Source organism: Archocentrus centrarchus (genome assembly GCF_007364275.1).
Source record: "Archocentrus centrarchus isolate MPI-CPG fArcCen1 chromosome 18 unlocalized genomic scaffold, fArcCen1 scaffold_23_ctg1, whole genome shotgun sequence".
Lineage (NCBI taxonomy): Eukaryota > Metazoa > Chordata > Actinopteri > Cichliformes > Cichlidae > Archocentrus > Archocentrus centrarchus.
Window position 1 is genome coordinate 1,042,895 of NW_022060145.1, and position 16,958 is coordinate 1,059,852.

Below are 16,958 nucleotides of genomic sequence, written 5' to 3' on the forward strand. Positions count from 1 at the left end.
AGTGTAGTTATGCCTTGTTTTTGGTTTTAACATTTATATCACCGTTTGCATTGTTATTAATGTATTTAGCTGCAGTATACGAATTTTGGCCTTTCTACTAGCGAGGAATAAACTGAAAGGATTGGTAGAAATCTAAGATTTAATATCTGCAAGTATTTATTCTTCTGCTGTTACAGGCCTGACAACTGGGAAGTTTCTTTAGAATAAAAATCAAGCCAAATTAACTAAGAACTGTGCGTGGGCAAGTTCTCTCTTAATTTTCTCAGAGATAATCTGAGGGACAAACAAAATTATGTCCTCTATTAATCAGAGTCACAATGAAACTGCAACCTCAAAACATTTTTGACATATTTATAGCACCAATAGTCTGTACCACTGAAATTACAAAAACGTAAAATAAAACCATGTCTCATTCAGTTGCAACACAGGTGTCTACAAAAAAAAAAAAAAAAAAAAAAAAAAAAAGGCTGTAGTCATGTCTTATGAGTTATTACACCCCCCCCCCCCAAACACACACACACACACACACACACACACACACACACACACACACACACACAATGTCTTTACAGCATTGCATCTTCAAGTAGATTATTAGGTTGTTTTTTTTTTGCAAAAAAAAGAATGAAAAAAATCCTTTGATTTCCTCTTATTTTTATTTTTAAAATTTTTTTTGGAATTTTTGCCTCACAAACCACACTATATCTACTACTAGCATGTGAAAAGACTATCACCATTCCAAAAAAGAAATAAAAGAAAAAATAAAATAAAGAAAAAATAAAATAAATAAATCAGACAAATTTTCACACATGGGGAATTTACGGAGATTCAGAATAAAGCTGCGCACATTCTCTACTTCACATTCAGAAAGTCGTCCAAACAAACTATTTAAATTCAACTCTCAAAAGTCTTATGCAACTCAAAAAAAAAAAACCCTTACTCAACATCCTTTTAGCGCCTTTCTGAACACAAGATTCAAAGTAGAGGATGCAATAGCAGTCGTTTTCACACAACTAGAAAAAAGAGGAGTGAGGCTGGCTGGACAAACATACCTGTACAACCATTCAGACACCAACTACCAGAGTCCTAGTTCAAAAGCAAAAATGGTGGGAACAAAACTGACAAGGATTGAACAAAAGATTGTCCCTACTAGCTAACTGTGAGACTCGAAAGAGGACCAGTGTATGAAAGAATCAACCCAAACAAATTCTAAAAATGCACATCCGCACATGTCATCACTCAAAGACAGAACATATTTTTTGACTTTTCCTATTTTTGTTGATCCGATTGTTGATTCCACAAGGGGTTTTTTTTTGTTGTTTTGTTTTTTTTTTCCTTCCTTTTTTTAAAGTTAGTAAATGAAAACCAACAGGGTGTATGCGTTGGGGGATTTGGTGGGGCGTCTCAGAAAAAAATTAGCCTACGTTAGGTTTTCCAGCTCTGAGATGACCCTGAATCTTTGCTGGTAGAGGTCCAGTCACAAAACGAGAGGAATGTTTCCTCTCGGCAACAGGCTGAGTATTCAAATGTCACTGCTCCCTGGAGAGGGAAAGCAAGAGAAAATGGTTAGATTGTTGCCAACTAGAACTCTACAAGCAGACTTTACAGATAACCCAGTAGTAAATTATAAAAGCAACAACTCCAAACTGACAATTTAGAAGAACTTACTATTGCCACAACAAATTATAAAAAAGCAGTAGGTTTGCATAAAATAAAAGTCAGTTTTCTTAATAGAGACCAGTTTTCCAAACTCTGCTTTTGGGTAAAGCAGATAAGAATTCAGTAAGTTACATTCTGAGAAAAAAAAAATCCAATCTTGCAAAAATAAAACACTAACAAGTACACTTTTTTATGTTGTAAATAATGGTGTGAATAAAATAGGGAACAAATATCGGTCCATCCATTCTTCTGCTTATCCTGTTTAGGGTTGGGGCTGGAGCCTATCCCAGCTGTCATAGGGCGAAAGGCAGGGTACACCCTGTACAGGTCGCCAGCCTGTTGCAGGGCCAACACAGAGAGACAGACAACCATTCACACACATTCCCACCTATGGACAATTTAGAATCACCAATTAAATATTTTTTTCAAAGATAATTATACCTGTGCATTGAGATCCAGGGAAGAGGGGGGAACAGGTTGCGTTCTGCCACCAGCACTCATCTTGCTGGCTGCCAGCTCCTTCCTGTCCACCTATGTTTAATAGAGAGAACTAAATAAGACAAATGAGCAGCAGTTAGTTTGTTTCAGCAAACAGACATCCAGGACATCACAGAAACTGATTTCACAGCAGATACCAAAATACTGCATAGATATTTTTAATTTGAAGGAACCCTTACTTTTGATACATCTCCAACAAAGTTATAAGCAATCCCATACTTGGGAATGTGACCAGCTGGTGAACATAAGCAGGACCTTTTTTCGCCTGAAGATTCCTCTTTTTGAATCTTGGAGACTGAAATGTCCGTCTGTCCACCTGCACTGGTAACAGCTGCTGCCGTTTTGCAGTCTAAGCAAATCTCTTGCTCAGCAATTGGCAGGAGGGTACTGGAGCCCTCTTGTGAGTCCAGAGAGGTCTGAGCACTCTTCTCCATGCCAGACTTCTTTAATCTGGGTAAGAATTTACCAGATTCCAGTTCTGACTTCCCATAATAAGGGCCCTCGCACTCTGCGTCCTCCTCCAAAGGTTTGAGGTCTGCCTGAGGATCATCAAAGACGTCCACCGGCGCCAGGACGGGAAAACTCATCTCCTCTTTGTCGGACTCAGCCTCGGAATCACTCACTCCACCCGGAGACAACTCAGAGGCAGATATTGGTCGGAAATGGGTCCTGGGGGAAATACGAATGGCCCTGTACTGTGTCCTGTTGATGCCATATAATCGAGGGTGAAAAGTTTCATTCTCAGAGTCTGAGCAAAGAATAGATTTTGGCTTGAACCCCGGACTGAACGAGGCCATATCCTCAGGCTCAAAGGAACACTCAACATGAAGGACTTGAGAGAAGGGATTGTTCAGGCTGAAGGATGTGAACGGGTATTCTAAACCTTGCTCCTCACTATGCAGGCCTCCATAAGATCCAAGCAAATCTTCATGGAAGATGAAAGAAAATCCCTTATTCAATCCATCGCCACCTCCTCTAATGGCCTGGTCACTCTGCCCAAAGGACACCAGAGGCCTCCACAGGGGCCTGTGCCCAGGAGCAAAGCAGCTGCCTGTGTTCATGATCACATCAGTGCCAGTGATGGTGAACATGTCTGAGCTAGAAGCAGATGCAGCTGCAGCAGCGCACTGTAGCAGGTTATCTTGGGTGTTACTTGGCGGCACAACAGCCCAATTCTTATCACTGCTTAGTGTCTTCAACTCTCCATATACTCCTCCTAGGATGAACGACGTGCTCTCCTTGTCAGAGTTCAAGTCCCAGGGCTTGGACGGAGTCATGTAATCCCCAGCACCATCTGCCTTGGAGAGTTTGTTTTTGGCCAAGTCCTGTTCTTCTTTCTTGCCTTCCCAAAGGTGATATTCTGACCGCTGCACTGCTTTTTTCTGAGGTCCCTGAATTGGAACTCCTTTTGCCTGCACCTCCAGACAACTGCAGCAGTAACCGCCTGACTCCTCTGAGAAGAGGCCCTCGCTTGATTTTTCTGCTCCTTGCCTTGACACTACAGATTTGCCATTTCCAATCGCAGTCCAAATGTCTTTTATTATCCCTGAGGTGTAGTCATCACTCTGTTGGTTTGTGTTGTCCGAAAACATGCCAGTGCTGTACTGTTTACTCTCGTCCTCTTCCAAAGCTATACCACAAATGGACTCCAATTTAGATTTTTTGGTGAAGGCCTGATTGGATGCTGTGCTAACACCGACCTCCTCACACTTAGAGCCAGAGTCTTCCTGCAAAAAATCCAAGATTTCATCCTCTAGATATGTACTACTCAGAGGAGGTATAATACAATTAATCTCTTCATTGCCAATTTGAGCAGCATCTTCTGCCGGAGCGTTTCCTTGCTCATTGTCAGAACGAGTCTCCTCTGAATGAGACCACGGACTGCATGTTCGCGTTGATAAATTAGAACAGTGTTCAGTTTCATCAAAGGCACTATTTTTGGTCCATATTAACAAACGAGACTGTTTATTAGAATGTGGGTCGAGACAGCTACTAGAATCTGTGTTGTTTTCGTGACCAACGGTGAGTGAGTCGCATGGAAAAGGAAAAGTGGGACTGTCATACTGCAGCTCAAAAAGAGAGAAGCAGGATGGTTCACTGGTGGCTTCAGGAATGGGGCACTCCTCCAGATGTCCTGATAGTTTGCTCAGCGTGAATGAAACACTATCAAGGAGTGGAGAGAGCCGGATGGGAGAGTCTCCTATGAAGCTTTCTCCATCTATATCCTCTGAAGTAGATGGTGAATAACATCCCCACACTTGAGCCATGTTTTCAAGATCCTCCATTAAATATCCAACAGATCCCGAAGCTTCCTGCATTGCACTTTTCCCTTGCTGCTCAAGGCCATCTAACACTAAACAACATTCTGCCTCAACGTCTCTTTGCTCTTTGCTTTTCTGTCGAATCATGCTTAAGATCCGACTCTCTTGTATTGAGTCTGAGGCACTAGTATCCAATATGGATTGATAAATATCTACTTCATAGAAGTGAGTGAATTCAGACAGATGCTTGTCATCTAAATCTCTACTATCCTCTGGCTGAGGGCAGCTTGAGGTCCCAGTGAGTTCAGCAGTTTCCTCTTCTGCTTCGCCAGGCCCTTCCACAAAGTGCCCATCCACAAACGAGCCTGCTGCTAGGTATGCTCTCTGGTAGTTCTCATTGGCAATGTAGATTCCCTGGATTCTCTCTGGCAGCCTCTCTATGTTGGTTGACAAAGAAAAGCCATCAGGAGAGTCCACCTTGCTTCGATATTTTGTTTCCAACTTGCTTTCTCTGCTGCTGAAAGGTATAAAATACTCTGTTATGGGCTCAGTGTACCAAAGTGGCTCCTCCATGTATTCTTTTTTGTTCCTGGCCTCAATTCCGAACTCTTTTGCTTCCACCCAGCCTGGATCTTTACGAATCTCCTTCAGCGGTCTCTTCCCCTTTTTGTAAAGCTGTGGTTGTTTGGTAGTGCCGCCGGTGGTGCCACTACTGCTTCCCCCTGTGTTTCTTCGCTCTTCCTTGTCAAGAACTTTCACCTGCAGCTTCACTTGCCCACTGTTGCGTGTTCTCCTGTTCTTTGCAGCCTCCCTGGACTTGTGCCTTATTCTAACTGTCTTGCTTCTTGACGACTTGGAGTCACCCTGGTTCCCACTTGAGCTTGAGCCTGCTTCACTAGAGCCAGAAGACCAAGATCTAGGTCGGTATTTGCCCTCAGATCTGTGTCTCATCTGTCTCTTAGAGTGGACAGCAGGTTTCTCTTCTGCTGTTGCGCCACCATGATATCGATTTTCTTTCTCTTTCTTGCCTCGTCGTTGCTGACCTCTCTCACTGGTTACAGCGGTGATGGTACCACATGCCTCGAGGTTTCGCTCCTTTGCAGCTTCACCTTCACTGTTGCAATCTTTGGGGGAAGAGGTGTCTGTGCTAGTTTGTGGGGCTGCAGAGGATGAGGAGCTTGAATATGTACAGGCCTTAGCCTTATTCCACACCGTCATAATTTCCTGGAGACAAACAGGTTTCTCTGACAAAGGAGGAAAGGCTTCATAATACCTGCAAGCACACGACAGAGGGGAAATGTGATTTATAACAAATATGACAGGTCACCTTTAGTTTTTAAGTATAACAAACTCTTCAGAAGAAAATGCCCATATTATATAGCTTACATTTCCACTTGGTCCTTTGAAGAGGGGGACTCAGCTCGTTCTGGAGACTGAGAGCCATCAGATTTCCTTTGAATCTGTTTTTCCTCTGCAGAAGACATTAAATACCAAAACATTACATTAAAACAATCATCACTTAATGTGTTTCCACAGTCGAAAATAAAAAGATGGTAGGTATGATAAAGGATATCAAACCTTTCTGTTTGTTTTGGATGTCCTTCAGTTTAGAGCAAAGCTCTTCAACCAGGTTTTCAATTCCAGAGTTCTGCACAGATGAAAAAGACAAAACAATTTGAGATTCATATTTTTGTGCTGTATCTAATGACAAAACCTAAACTATCCAACTGACACTGAACAATCCATATCATGAGGTACACACACACTTATAAATAAAGGTAAAAAGATAATCATATTTAACAAAGGTTATATTCCTACAACTGAAATTTGCTCCATTTAATTATTTTAAGTCTGTCTGTCACTCACTTAAACAGTGATTGAAACTTTCTCAGAATGTCAGGGTTCTAGCCGGCATTCTGCTAAATTTTACCAGTTCACAACTGGAAAACTTTCCTTTTTAAAAAGGCCTTCTATTGAGAAATTTTAATGAATTTTAGTTTTAGCTATTATGGTGTTTAATTATTTTTAGCTTTACATTATTGGTTTTTAGATATTATGGTGTTTATTTACTGTCTGTTTTTGTGTGTTTTCTGCATGTACAGCACTTTGTGACTAGTGTCTGTGAAAAGCGCTAAATAAATAAAATTTACTTACTTACTACTAACAGTTACGTAACTATAAATAAATATTTATAGTATTATCACAGATGGGACGATATGACACAGCTCTACTGTCAAGTACAACCAGGCTACGAAAGAGGAGATCTAAAACCCAAACATAAATAAATGACCCCACCAAGTGTCACTGGAGCACTTGCTAGTTCAAATGTGTTTGACAGGAAGCACAAATGGTGGATGGAAATTACTGATGCAGTTACATGGTGGAAAAGGGAACACTAACCCATTAGAAAAGAAAAAGGCAAAATGCTCTTCATTTGTTTACACCTATAAATTCTGCTATGTTCATTTTCTTCTATATCACCCCCCCAAAAAAATTCTTGGAACATCATAGGGCTGGGCGATATATCAAGTTTTTAAGAAATATCAATATATTTTCATGCATGATATAAGATGAGACAATATCATTTATATCGATACAGTCTATGTCGCGTTACAATCATACTTGTAGATCCACCAGTTCACCTCTCTCTTTATCCCAGTTTGTCTCTGCACAATTTCAAACTGCCCCACCTCTCTCCCTCACTGCTTCACTCTAAATCATGCAGGAAGTGACAGCACAGCAGTGTTGCCAACTTAGCAACTTTGTTGCTAGGTTTAGTGGCTTTTCAGACCCCCTAGTGACTTTTTTTCCAAAACACGACTAGTGACAAATTTAGCAACTTTTTACAGTGGCATCTGTGACTTTTGGAGAGTTTTGAAAATCTGAAATCCACCGCTGTTGCTGTGTTTTTTGTACAGCCTTCATACTGTGTCCGTTTGTATGCTTTGGCATCGCCAGACCCCCCAAGATTACCTGGCTGTTGGGTTGTACCGTAAGTCATGTGACCTTAATAGCGGAAGTGGGTCTTTTTGAGTCCTGATGCAGTCGGCAGAGATGTCGCATTTGGCTGGCGGGCCCGTTGCTGTGATATGTCAGCACATATGTCTATGGATTTACTGAGCTAGCTAGAACCCTGCTGACTGGAGGATGGAAATTTGTTCATTCAGTCTGTTTACATGTTGTGTTATCTGCACAGAGTACTAGATGTACAGGAGTACACACAGGAGGAAACACTATGGTGAAGTGTACTTCACTTCAGACTGGCTTTTTTAAGAATAAGGCAGCCTTTTGCTATTTTTGCTCTTTTCTGTTTATATTTTAGTAGCACAGCTGTGAGTCTTCTTTTTTTAAGAGGAAAAAAAGCATTAATTTATTTGAGGAGCATTATTATTTAAATATACCAATAGTTTATTTTTGAGCAATTTCTCGTGTACATCTATAGCTGAATGTTAATAAAAGTGCCTGTGTGAAATTTGGGACATGTAGCTTTGACTCAGAAGTACCTTTTTGCTTATACCTTTTGGGAAGAAAGAATATTGAGATATATATTGTATATTGCCATTCAGCTATAAAATATCAATAGTATTTTTGGTCCATATCACCCAGCCCCAGAACATCACGATATAATTTTGAGCCTATATCGCCTAGCCCTACTTGGAAAAGTGGTGAACCTTCCCAGGAGTGGCTGGCCTTCCAAAATTACTCCAAGAGTGCATCAACGGCTCAGACAAGAGTAGGGCTTTGCAATAAATCAAATTTTGATTTAAATTTAAATTTTGGCTCGAAATGATCACAAAAAACAGAGTAATCGACAAAAAAACGATTATTATTAAAATGATTTTGTCACATTACACTCCATATACTCTAACCCCTGATTTACACGGCAGCATTGCGTCTTTGCGGCAATAAAATGTGACTTATGTAAGTGGCTATCAAGATTGCCGGCAGTTATGCTTGTGCAACTACATTATGTGTTAATTACCGTTAGTTATCGAGCAGGAAATCTACACTGTAACCTGCCCTGCACCTCTTGAGAAGTATCAAATAACGCCTGTTATGTCCCTACCAATCACGAGGCATGGTTAGCAAGGGACAATAGGATATTTGCTCTGTGGGTGTAATTAGCACCGCACCAGACCCTGATTCGTCACCGAAAACCAATTAGACTCATGTCCCTACCAATGTTAATACCAAGCCATATGAATACATGTACAGGATCTGTCAGTATGTTGTGGCAGCCGTAGCAAAGAGGTCAGAAAAGAACAACATCCAAAGAACTGCAGGCCTCACTTGCCTCAGTTATTGCCAGGATTCATGATTTAACAACAAGAAAGAGACTGGGCAAAAATGGAATCCATGGGAGAGTTCAAAGAGAAAAATCACTGCTGACCAAAAAGAACACATCATCTCACATTTGCCAGAAAACATCTTGTTGATCCCCAAGACTTTTGGGAAAACTTTCTCTGGACTGACAAGACAAACTTTCTTTAAAGTTTTAGTCCCGTTACATTTGGGGTAAAATAACAGCATTTCATAAAGAGATCATCATACCAACAGTCAAACATGGTGGTGGTAATGTGATGGTCTGGAGTCAGAAAATAAAAATAAAATCCTTAAGGAGAATATCCAGCCATCAGTTTGTGCCCTGAAGCTCAAGAGCATTTGGGGTATGCAGCAGGACAATGACTGGAAACACACCAGGAAGTCCCCCCTCCGAATGGCTCAAAAAAAAAATTGATGAACAATACTGTAAAGAGAGGCCCAAAAGTCCTCCAACAGTGATGTGAAAGACTCACTGCCAGTTATCACGCATGCTTGATTGCAGTTCTTGCTGTCAAGAATGGCACAACCAGTTATTAAGTTTAGTGGGCAATTACTTTTTCCATATAATGCCTGGTAGGTTTGGATAGCTTTTTCTCCCTAACCTTTATAATAAATAAATAAATAAATAATGAAGGGGGGGGGGGGGGGGGAGTGACAAAGTGCTGTTATAGTAAAATTAGTGAACAGTTTGATGGTTTTAGCTTGCGCATGGATGAATGCTGTCTAGAACCTAAACATTCTCATAATGTTTCAATCTCCATGTTTAAGCAAGCATAGCCAAAGACCGACACACAGACTTAAAAAAAAAATCCACATAACAAACACCTGTTTTTTATGATTTGGTGCTATATAAATAAAACTGAATTGAATCTTTCGAGTTATCACTTTCGCAAGATTTTCAGAAATCTTGACCTCTGACCTTTACCTTCAGGTCAAGGTCACCAAGATTCAAACTTGTCTGAGATTTTTGTTTTTTTGGATTTTTTTGTAGCTGCAGCTCTGATGTGAATTTGAACATCCTAGGTCACATCATTCTTGAGACACCGCCAAGGCTATGACAATACCTCAACTTTTTCTACAAAACAGCCGAGCTAAAAATAAAAAGACTAAGCACAAGTAATTAACCCGCACTTCTCAACAATGTGTATTTACTATTTACACTGTCATAATGTGGTGCCTCCTTCAATAGTTCGACAGGATATGACTAAACAGCAACGTGTAATAAGATAACCGCAATCAAATTCCAACTAAAACCAAGTAGTCAAAGCAAACAGAAAACAAAAAACAGCTGTTCCTCGCTATCAGCACTGCTGCACAGTTTAGCTCACACAGTTGTTATTCATCCTTCCAGAAAACAACACTCCTTACTATACCAAAAAGCAAAGCAACATTTTCTCCTTCCCTGTGTTTCCTCTTGCATCACTGTGCTAATGCCGGTCAGCTGACAACCCTCAGACTCTGCTGCAATTCCGTGCAGTGTGTGCTGGTTAAAAAATAGAGTGCAGAGTCCAGTCCCCAGGGAGGAGCTTCACACTCCTCCTCTTGCCTTGCAGATCCCTCCCCTTTTCTCCCTTCAGCTATTTACACTGTGTCATTCTTAGCTGAAGCACACACCCCTCTTACTATAGCTGACCATAGATAAAAATGTCAGCAAATTCTTTCTGATGCTTTTCCACTCAAAAACAGACAGACATAAAATATAACTTAAATTGCTGGGATACCCTAAATGCTTACACACAAATGACACTGATTTTGAAGGTCATTCATTCAAGTCAGGATAACACTATTTTAGGTTCAATAAAAACTTGACACCTGACTTTAATATAGCCTCTCTGATGGAGACTAATTGAAAGTGTGACAACCCAGCCAAAAAGGTGACTATGCATTTTCAATACAGCTCTCCCCTCTTCCACTGCTTTGGCTTCACATACTGACATAGCTTTATTCACTGTCTATCCACTGCAATTCAATCAATTAGAAGCTGCATGACTGCACCTTAACAAACAACAAAAATACTACAGTAACAGATTCCTTACATAATTAGCACCACTATGCCTCTTGTATTCATATCACTTTTCATTCACAAGTTTCCCAAAAGTGAAGTCAATGATAGTCAACTGATTTATCAGCTTCCAAAGCAGTGATTTTATTATTTTAAAGCACAGGAAAAAAATAAAACCTAACTTGACCTCATAATAATCATCTGAAGAACCACAGGATTACAACAGCCAAGTAGAACAGTGCTTACTTCATCAGATGCAGAGCGGAGGCATTGCACAGCGGCTTGCTTCTTCATTTCCTCTAGACTCAGGTCGGTCCCTCCTTTCTTCTTGCTCTTGCCCCATTTCTTCCCCGTTCCCTTCTCCCATCCCAAGAAGATGTCATTTTCCTTTCACACACAAACCAAGAAGAGTCAGCCACAAAGCACATACAAATGTGAAAACAATATAACTGTACATGACTGCTCTATGGTACATTAAATGTGTGGTAATATTGCTCTTCAGTATTACATACCAAAACAATCTGCTCACCAAAATGTTACTGCATATTTAAAAATATAACCGCAAATACAGATCAAAAGAGGAATTACTCAGTGGTATAACTGCCATGTAAAAGAAATTCCCCATTATTAACCTGTCCTGTCAAATTGATTTGTTCCCCTAATGAGGCCATTTTATTACCACACCAGCTTCCCATGCTCAATGGAAAACAAACAATTTCAAAGAGTAATGTACAACTTTTAAAAAAAAATTTGACACCCCTAGGAAGAATTTCTTTTTAGGGTTGTAAATTCCCACCTGGTCCTGTAGGTCATAATCATAACTATCATGCAGGAGAAGGCTGAGAACGTAGCGGGTGTAAATCATGGCATCAATCCCGCACTTCTCAAGCTCCTGGCCTAGCCAGCTTTGCACTGGACCCAGCGAATGGAGCAGCGACATCTTTGAGGCAGGCAGGGGGCCCACAAGCGGGTAGGGGCAAGAGAGGTTCTCAGAAGGAGCAGGACCGTCTGAATCGGTGCTCACTGGACGCATGGGACCTCAGGTATTGGCCATTCTCGGGTGCAGCAGCATTATGATAGGTATTTTCTGTTGGGTGGTTGGTGGAGAAAGGTGCCAAGGCAATAAACCTATCTGGAAGAGGAGGCTGTCACTGCAGCAGAACAAACTATATGGGGAGGCATGTAGGATTTTTTTTCTTTTTTTTTTTTTCTTTTTTTTATTGCTTTGAGCAAAAAAGGGAGATTTTACTCATCAGGCATGGCTTAATGCTGATAGATTTCAGCTGCTGAGCAAAACACAAGACGTGTTTGCGTCTCAGTCTGAGGGATCCATTTTGGGCTACGTCTTACTTCACCGGCACAACCTGAAACAGAGCAAACAAGTTTCTCAGAAATATTTTCAGTTTAGAATGCAAGCAGCCAAGCAGCATGAAAAAAAAGGCCTTAGGAGCAAAAACTATATTTTATTTTACTTCAGAGGGAAAGAAACAGAAACAAATGTTAAGACATATGTAGTTGCAGCAGATAAGTGTCAGATAAACAAATCTTTAAACAACTTAACAACTTAAATATGTTCAACCTCTCTCAGTGGATTACTCACACAAAATCTTGGTTTTAAGCAATGGGGATGTGCCATTTCCTCAAAATACAGTCCACTTAAGGCAGTGACCCTTCGCATAAATATTAAACCATCTCAAATATCCATGCTATTTAAGTCTCTCTGTCATGCAACACAACTATGTGACAGAAAAATCGGTCATAGCCAAGTCTTTTTGAAACGTCTTAATATAATGCTTAAAAACAAACAATCTTTCTTGTTCTACCACTTTTGTGTAACACATATTTTATTACTATCAAAAACATCCGCACTGTTTCTTTACGACTAATTACGCCCAATGCGTCCTGGATTAGCGACAAAACCAAAAGTTGAGTGTAACTGCGGGCAGCGATTAGGAAAAGGCTCGCCTGTGTTACATATGGCAGCGGTGGATTAGGGCACCGACGTGAAGAGCAAATGGAGGCTGCGCCAGTTTGATTGGCTCCACCGCTCGTCATTCAACAGTGGCATATTATAAATTACGTTACAGACGAGAAAAAAAAAATGGCTAGATAAGAAGCTTTACAGCATGCCACCGCGCTATTCCAGCAGCCGACACCTTCACATAAAAGAAGGTTTACTTTAAGTGCAAGATGCACAGCAGCTGAAATGTTGGCTATCTCGAAAACTGCTAAATATGGCTGACCAGAGTCTCCAACCCAGCTGTTTCTTGTATGCACACCAGTCCCGGCCGGCAGTTAGCTCGTCACGGTATTATCAATAGACCAACTTTATCCAACAGCACTCCATCTATCCCACATCGAAAAACAGATTTGTGCAGCTTTAACTTGCAGGGAAGTGGGTTTATTGTGACTACGTGCAAATATTAACTATCATTAACGTTACGCCGTTGTGCTACTGAGTGCGGCAAAGCAACTACAGGAAAACCCAAAACAATATTTAGTATTTAACATAAATGTCATCACTATGCCAATATACCATCCAGTCTGTCATTTGGCAACAGCTGTGGTGTCAGCTAACGTTGCGCTGACTTATGCCATCAGAGTCATTTTGCAGTCAAACGGCAAGGTTAGCTTGACCACCGACCTTTAGCTAATGAGCCGCTAGCCAAGTTAGCTGCTGACAGCGTCTCGTTTTTGGTCATAGTACGGGTTAATTACTATTAATAAGACGACCTAGCATAGATAATTATGCTGAGGAGTTTGTTTAATTAGGTTATTTTCTATCTGAAGGCTAACGCTACTTTAAGTGGCGACCAGGTAAACAGAGGTTGCTTCTAATATGTGGTGACATTAGAGCCCTGACAGTTCTCCATTAAATATATCAACAAGCTAACGTTTGAGCAACTTCCACTCTGTAACACAGCGCATTAAAACAGCACAAAGTCAAAATAAAAAGCAGAAGCGTTCTGTTCAAACTGAAACAACTAAGGTTAGCTAAGCTTGTTGTTGTGACCGAGGGGGAGGAGGAGCGCCTGCCCGGTAGCCTACAGAGGACTATCAGACGTTTCCCTTCAAAACTCTGCGCCATATCGTCATATACAGCCAAAAAGTATGCTGCTTAAGCATGAAACACCAAACAGGTACCAGGACACCCCAATGCGAAAAAAAACCCTCCAATTTAGGTCACTGGTTTTACCTACCTGCCTGGGCTGAAGTTAAGAGACGCAGCGAGAGGGGAGCGGCTATTTCTCTCCCGCTGCTGTTCCGAGCTCGGGCTCTGGAATCTGTTTCAGTCGCATAGCTATCATGGACGCCGACAGAAATGGCGCTGTTTTCACATCCAGTGTGTCTTCAATAGCGTCAAGGAAACTGGCGTCATTCGGGCTCAAACAAGAAATAAAGGTCATGGATTAACGACACACTATGCGTAGAGCCAAAATGTCCGCTGTGCAATAGCAGTTTCATTCAGAGACGACTGTGAACGCGCCGCCTTCTACGTTCGTATCCAAGCAACAAGGCAAACCTCCGCTGATCCAACTCGTATAGGTTGATCCCTCCGCTGTGGTATTGCATCAGATGTCCATCTAGTGCATCGTTTATACTCACAAGGGCGGGTCTGAAAGGGGGTCCCCTCCACCCCCTGAAATCTGGTTTCCCATCCGGCGTCCCCCTACCAAATTGTGTTGTCTTAAGGATGGAAACACAAACATACACTGTATATCAATGCAAACATGAAGAAGAAACAATTAGAGAGGAAAGCATCCTGTCCTAAAGTAAAGCAGGTTAAATGCTGAAAATAAATTCAATAATACACAATAAGTTCAAATTTCACATAGACATTTAGTTACAATGAAATCTCATTGTTCACTGTAACACTGTTTCTGTGTCATATTTTCCATTACAAATTTATAAATGAAACCACAATGGGAGACCATTTAAATCCAAAAAGAAAACTTAATTGATGTCCTCTTAATTTGAAACTTTTCAAAAATATATTTTTAATAAGTTTGACATAAGATTTGTGTTGTAGCAGATTCTGTGGTAATACTTTGCTCTTTCTATGAATTTCTGTCCATTTCTTCAAGTTAGTAGCAAGAGATAAAGCAGCTGTTGACCATACCCACACTCACCAGAATTATCTGTATGATAAGGACAATGTAGAGTCCCACTAATGGGGAAATTATGGTTCAGTGGTCGTCCTGCGTTCGCAGTCCATTGGCAGATATGGGCTGCCGGTCTACCTGCAGAGAGCGTCTGTTGTCAGATGGAGACAGCATCAGAGTATCAAAAATATGTGGTACGGCCAGCCTGTGGGCTACTCTTGATGTGTTGCTGTTAGTCGATCAACCAGCAGTGGAAAAGAGCGAAATTATAACATACAACATACAAACCATGAAAAGTATCCATTGCAGTCACTGTCTGTACTTTTCATGCTGTATTTTTCATCTTTGATGGGTTTTTTTTTTGCTTCTCCCATCCTTGCTTTTCCACCCCACTTGTCAATCAATCAGCATTCGACCGATGCACAGTGTCATCCACACCGATCAATGTACAGTTGGAATTCTGGAAGAGTGGAGCGTTTACATTTGTTAAAAACCCCTCTTCGTAGGCAAATTCCTCAGCAAATGGACGCAATCACTGTACCATAAATTAAGCACAAGTGTTTGTGTTTTGAAAGTGGGTTGGTGGTGCTTGTTCTGTGGACTTCCCTCTAATAAGGATCTATATTGTGGCACTCTTTATCTGACTCCAGGGGTTATGACCTTTGTGTCAGGATGAGTCAAAGCCTATTGACCAGCTGTTTGCACCATGACATATACAGATACACGCTCACCAGAAGCAATTCTCTTTAACTGAATGTGGCCTCTGTGTGTGTGTGTGTGTGTGTGTGTGTGTGTGTGTGTGTGTGTGTGTGTGTGTGTGTGTACGTGTGTGTGTGTGTGTGTGTGTGTGTGTGTGTGTACGTGTGTGTGTGTGTGTGTGTGTGTGTGTGTGTGTGTGTGTGTGTGTGTATGTGTAGAGAGAGAGGGAGAACGTGGGAAAAGAGTCTGGACACGAATGTATTTTTATGCAAGTGAGCCAAATTTCCAAAGTGCCTTTATCATTCCCACATGAACTCTGGAGAACAGTAGGAGAACTGGCACCCTGCTGTGACAGCAGGTTTTTTTTTTTTTTTTTAGTAATCCCATCACCCTTATCCTTGTCGTTATAAAGTGTTTTGAGAGGTTAGTGTTAATATACATCAGGGAAAGCATCCCTGCAGACCTGGACAGACATCCGTTTGCATACAGGGAGAACAGCACCGCAGAGGATGCTGTCTCAGTTGCACTTCATCTAGCCCTGACCCACCTGGAGCAGCCAAACACCTATGTAAGGATTCTCTGTGGAGTTCAGCAGCACCTTCAATACCAAAGCCCCCCATAAACCGATCTAGTAACTTACCAACCTGTGGCTCTCCACTATGTTCACGAATTATGGACTTCTTGACCAAGGGGCCTCAGTACATCAGGATAGGGAAACTAACATCTAACACCATAATCATGAATACTGGTACACTGCAGGGCTGTGTACTCAGTCTAACCCTCCTTACCTTCTTCACCCAGGACTTTATCCACATGCACTCCTCAAACATTGTCGTCAAGTTCTCAGATGACAAGACAGTTGTTGGACTTACTCATGAAAATTATGAAACCTCATGAAAGTGATGAAAGCTGGTACAGGAAGGAGGTTCAATATCTGGAGAAGTGGTGTGCAGATAATGACCTTGTCCTCAATACCACTAAGACTAAGGATACCACTGATAATACCACTGACGTCAGGAGGACCACACGGCCCCCACTACATATCAGACGAAAGAAGGTGGAAAGGGTGGACTCAGTCAAATTTGTGGGCATCCACATCACCAAGAACCTGACATGAACTCTAAACACTTCCAACTTGGTAAAAAGGGCCCAGCAGAGGATGTTTTTTCCAGAGACAGCTAAAACATTTGAGTCTGGCCCATCAGGTGCTGAAAAACTTCCACAGGAGTACTAATGGTAGTATCCTCTGCGTGAACTGTGTTATCTGGTATGGAGCTGCACAAAAGAGGACCAAAAACAAATCTGTCCCAGGTAGTGAAGACTGCACGGAGGCTGGTGGGAGCTGAGCTCCAGGACCTGGACTCTGTGTGTGCTGAATGACACATAAGGAAATCACAGTCCAACCACCCAGGA

General features: G+C 41.4%; 1 protein-coding gene across 2 annotated transcripts; it reads right to left on the reverse strand.

The window, feature by feature from the left end:
* Positions 1-637: 637 nt before the first annotated feature.
* On the reverse strand, positions 638-14,239 carry kiaa0232 (KIAA0232 ortholog). Of its 2 annotated transcripts, none has more exons than XM_030722617.1 (8): positions 13,944-14,239; positions 11,540-12,107; positions 10,990-11,130; positions 5,997-6,066; positions 5,805-5,889; positions 2,337-5,691; positions 2,101-2,190; positions 638-1,539 (listed from the first exon to the last, which is right to left on the reverse strand). In XM_030722617.1, the coding sequence occupies exons 2-8, from the start codon at positions 11,774-11,776 to the stop codon at positions 1,426-1,428; spliced, it is 4,092 nt and encodes a 1,363-aa protein (XP_030578477.1). In that variant the 5' UTR covers positions 11,777-12,107; positions 13,944-14,239; the 3' UTR covers positions 638-1,425. The 2 variants fall into 2 exon arrangements, with proteins under 2 accessions (XP_030578477.1, XP_030578478.1); XM_030722618.1 differs by having other exon boundaries at positions 2,101-2,209.
* Positions 14,240-16,958: the final 2,719 nt, after the last annotated feature.

What these genes read in the sequence shown, in the direction of transcription:
- kiaa0232 (XM_030722617.1), bottom strand. Translation starts at nt 11,776, where the DNA reads ATGCGTCCAGTGAGCACCGATTCAGACGGTCCTGCTCCTTCTGAGAAC. An exon ending in TCAAAGGACCAAGTGGAAAT is followed by an intron (nt 5,692 to 5,804) that starts GTAAGCTATATA and finishes GTGTGCTTGCAG; the next exon opens with GTATTATGAAGCCTTTCCTC. An exon ending in TTGTTGGAGATGTATCAAAA is followed by an intron (nt 2,191 to 2,336) that starts GTAAGGGTTCCT and finishes TATTAAACATAG; the next exon opens with GTGGACAGGAAGGAGCTGGC.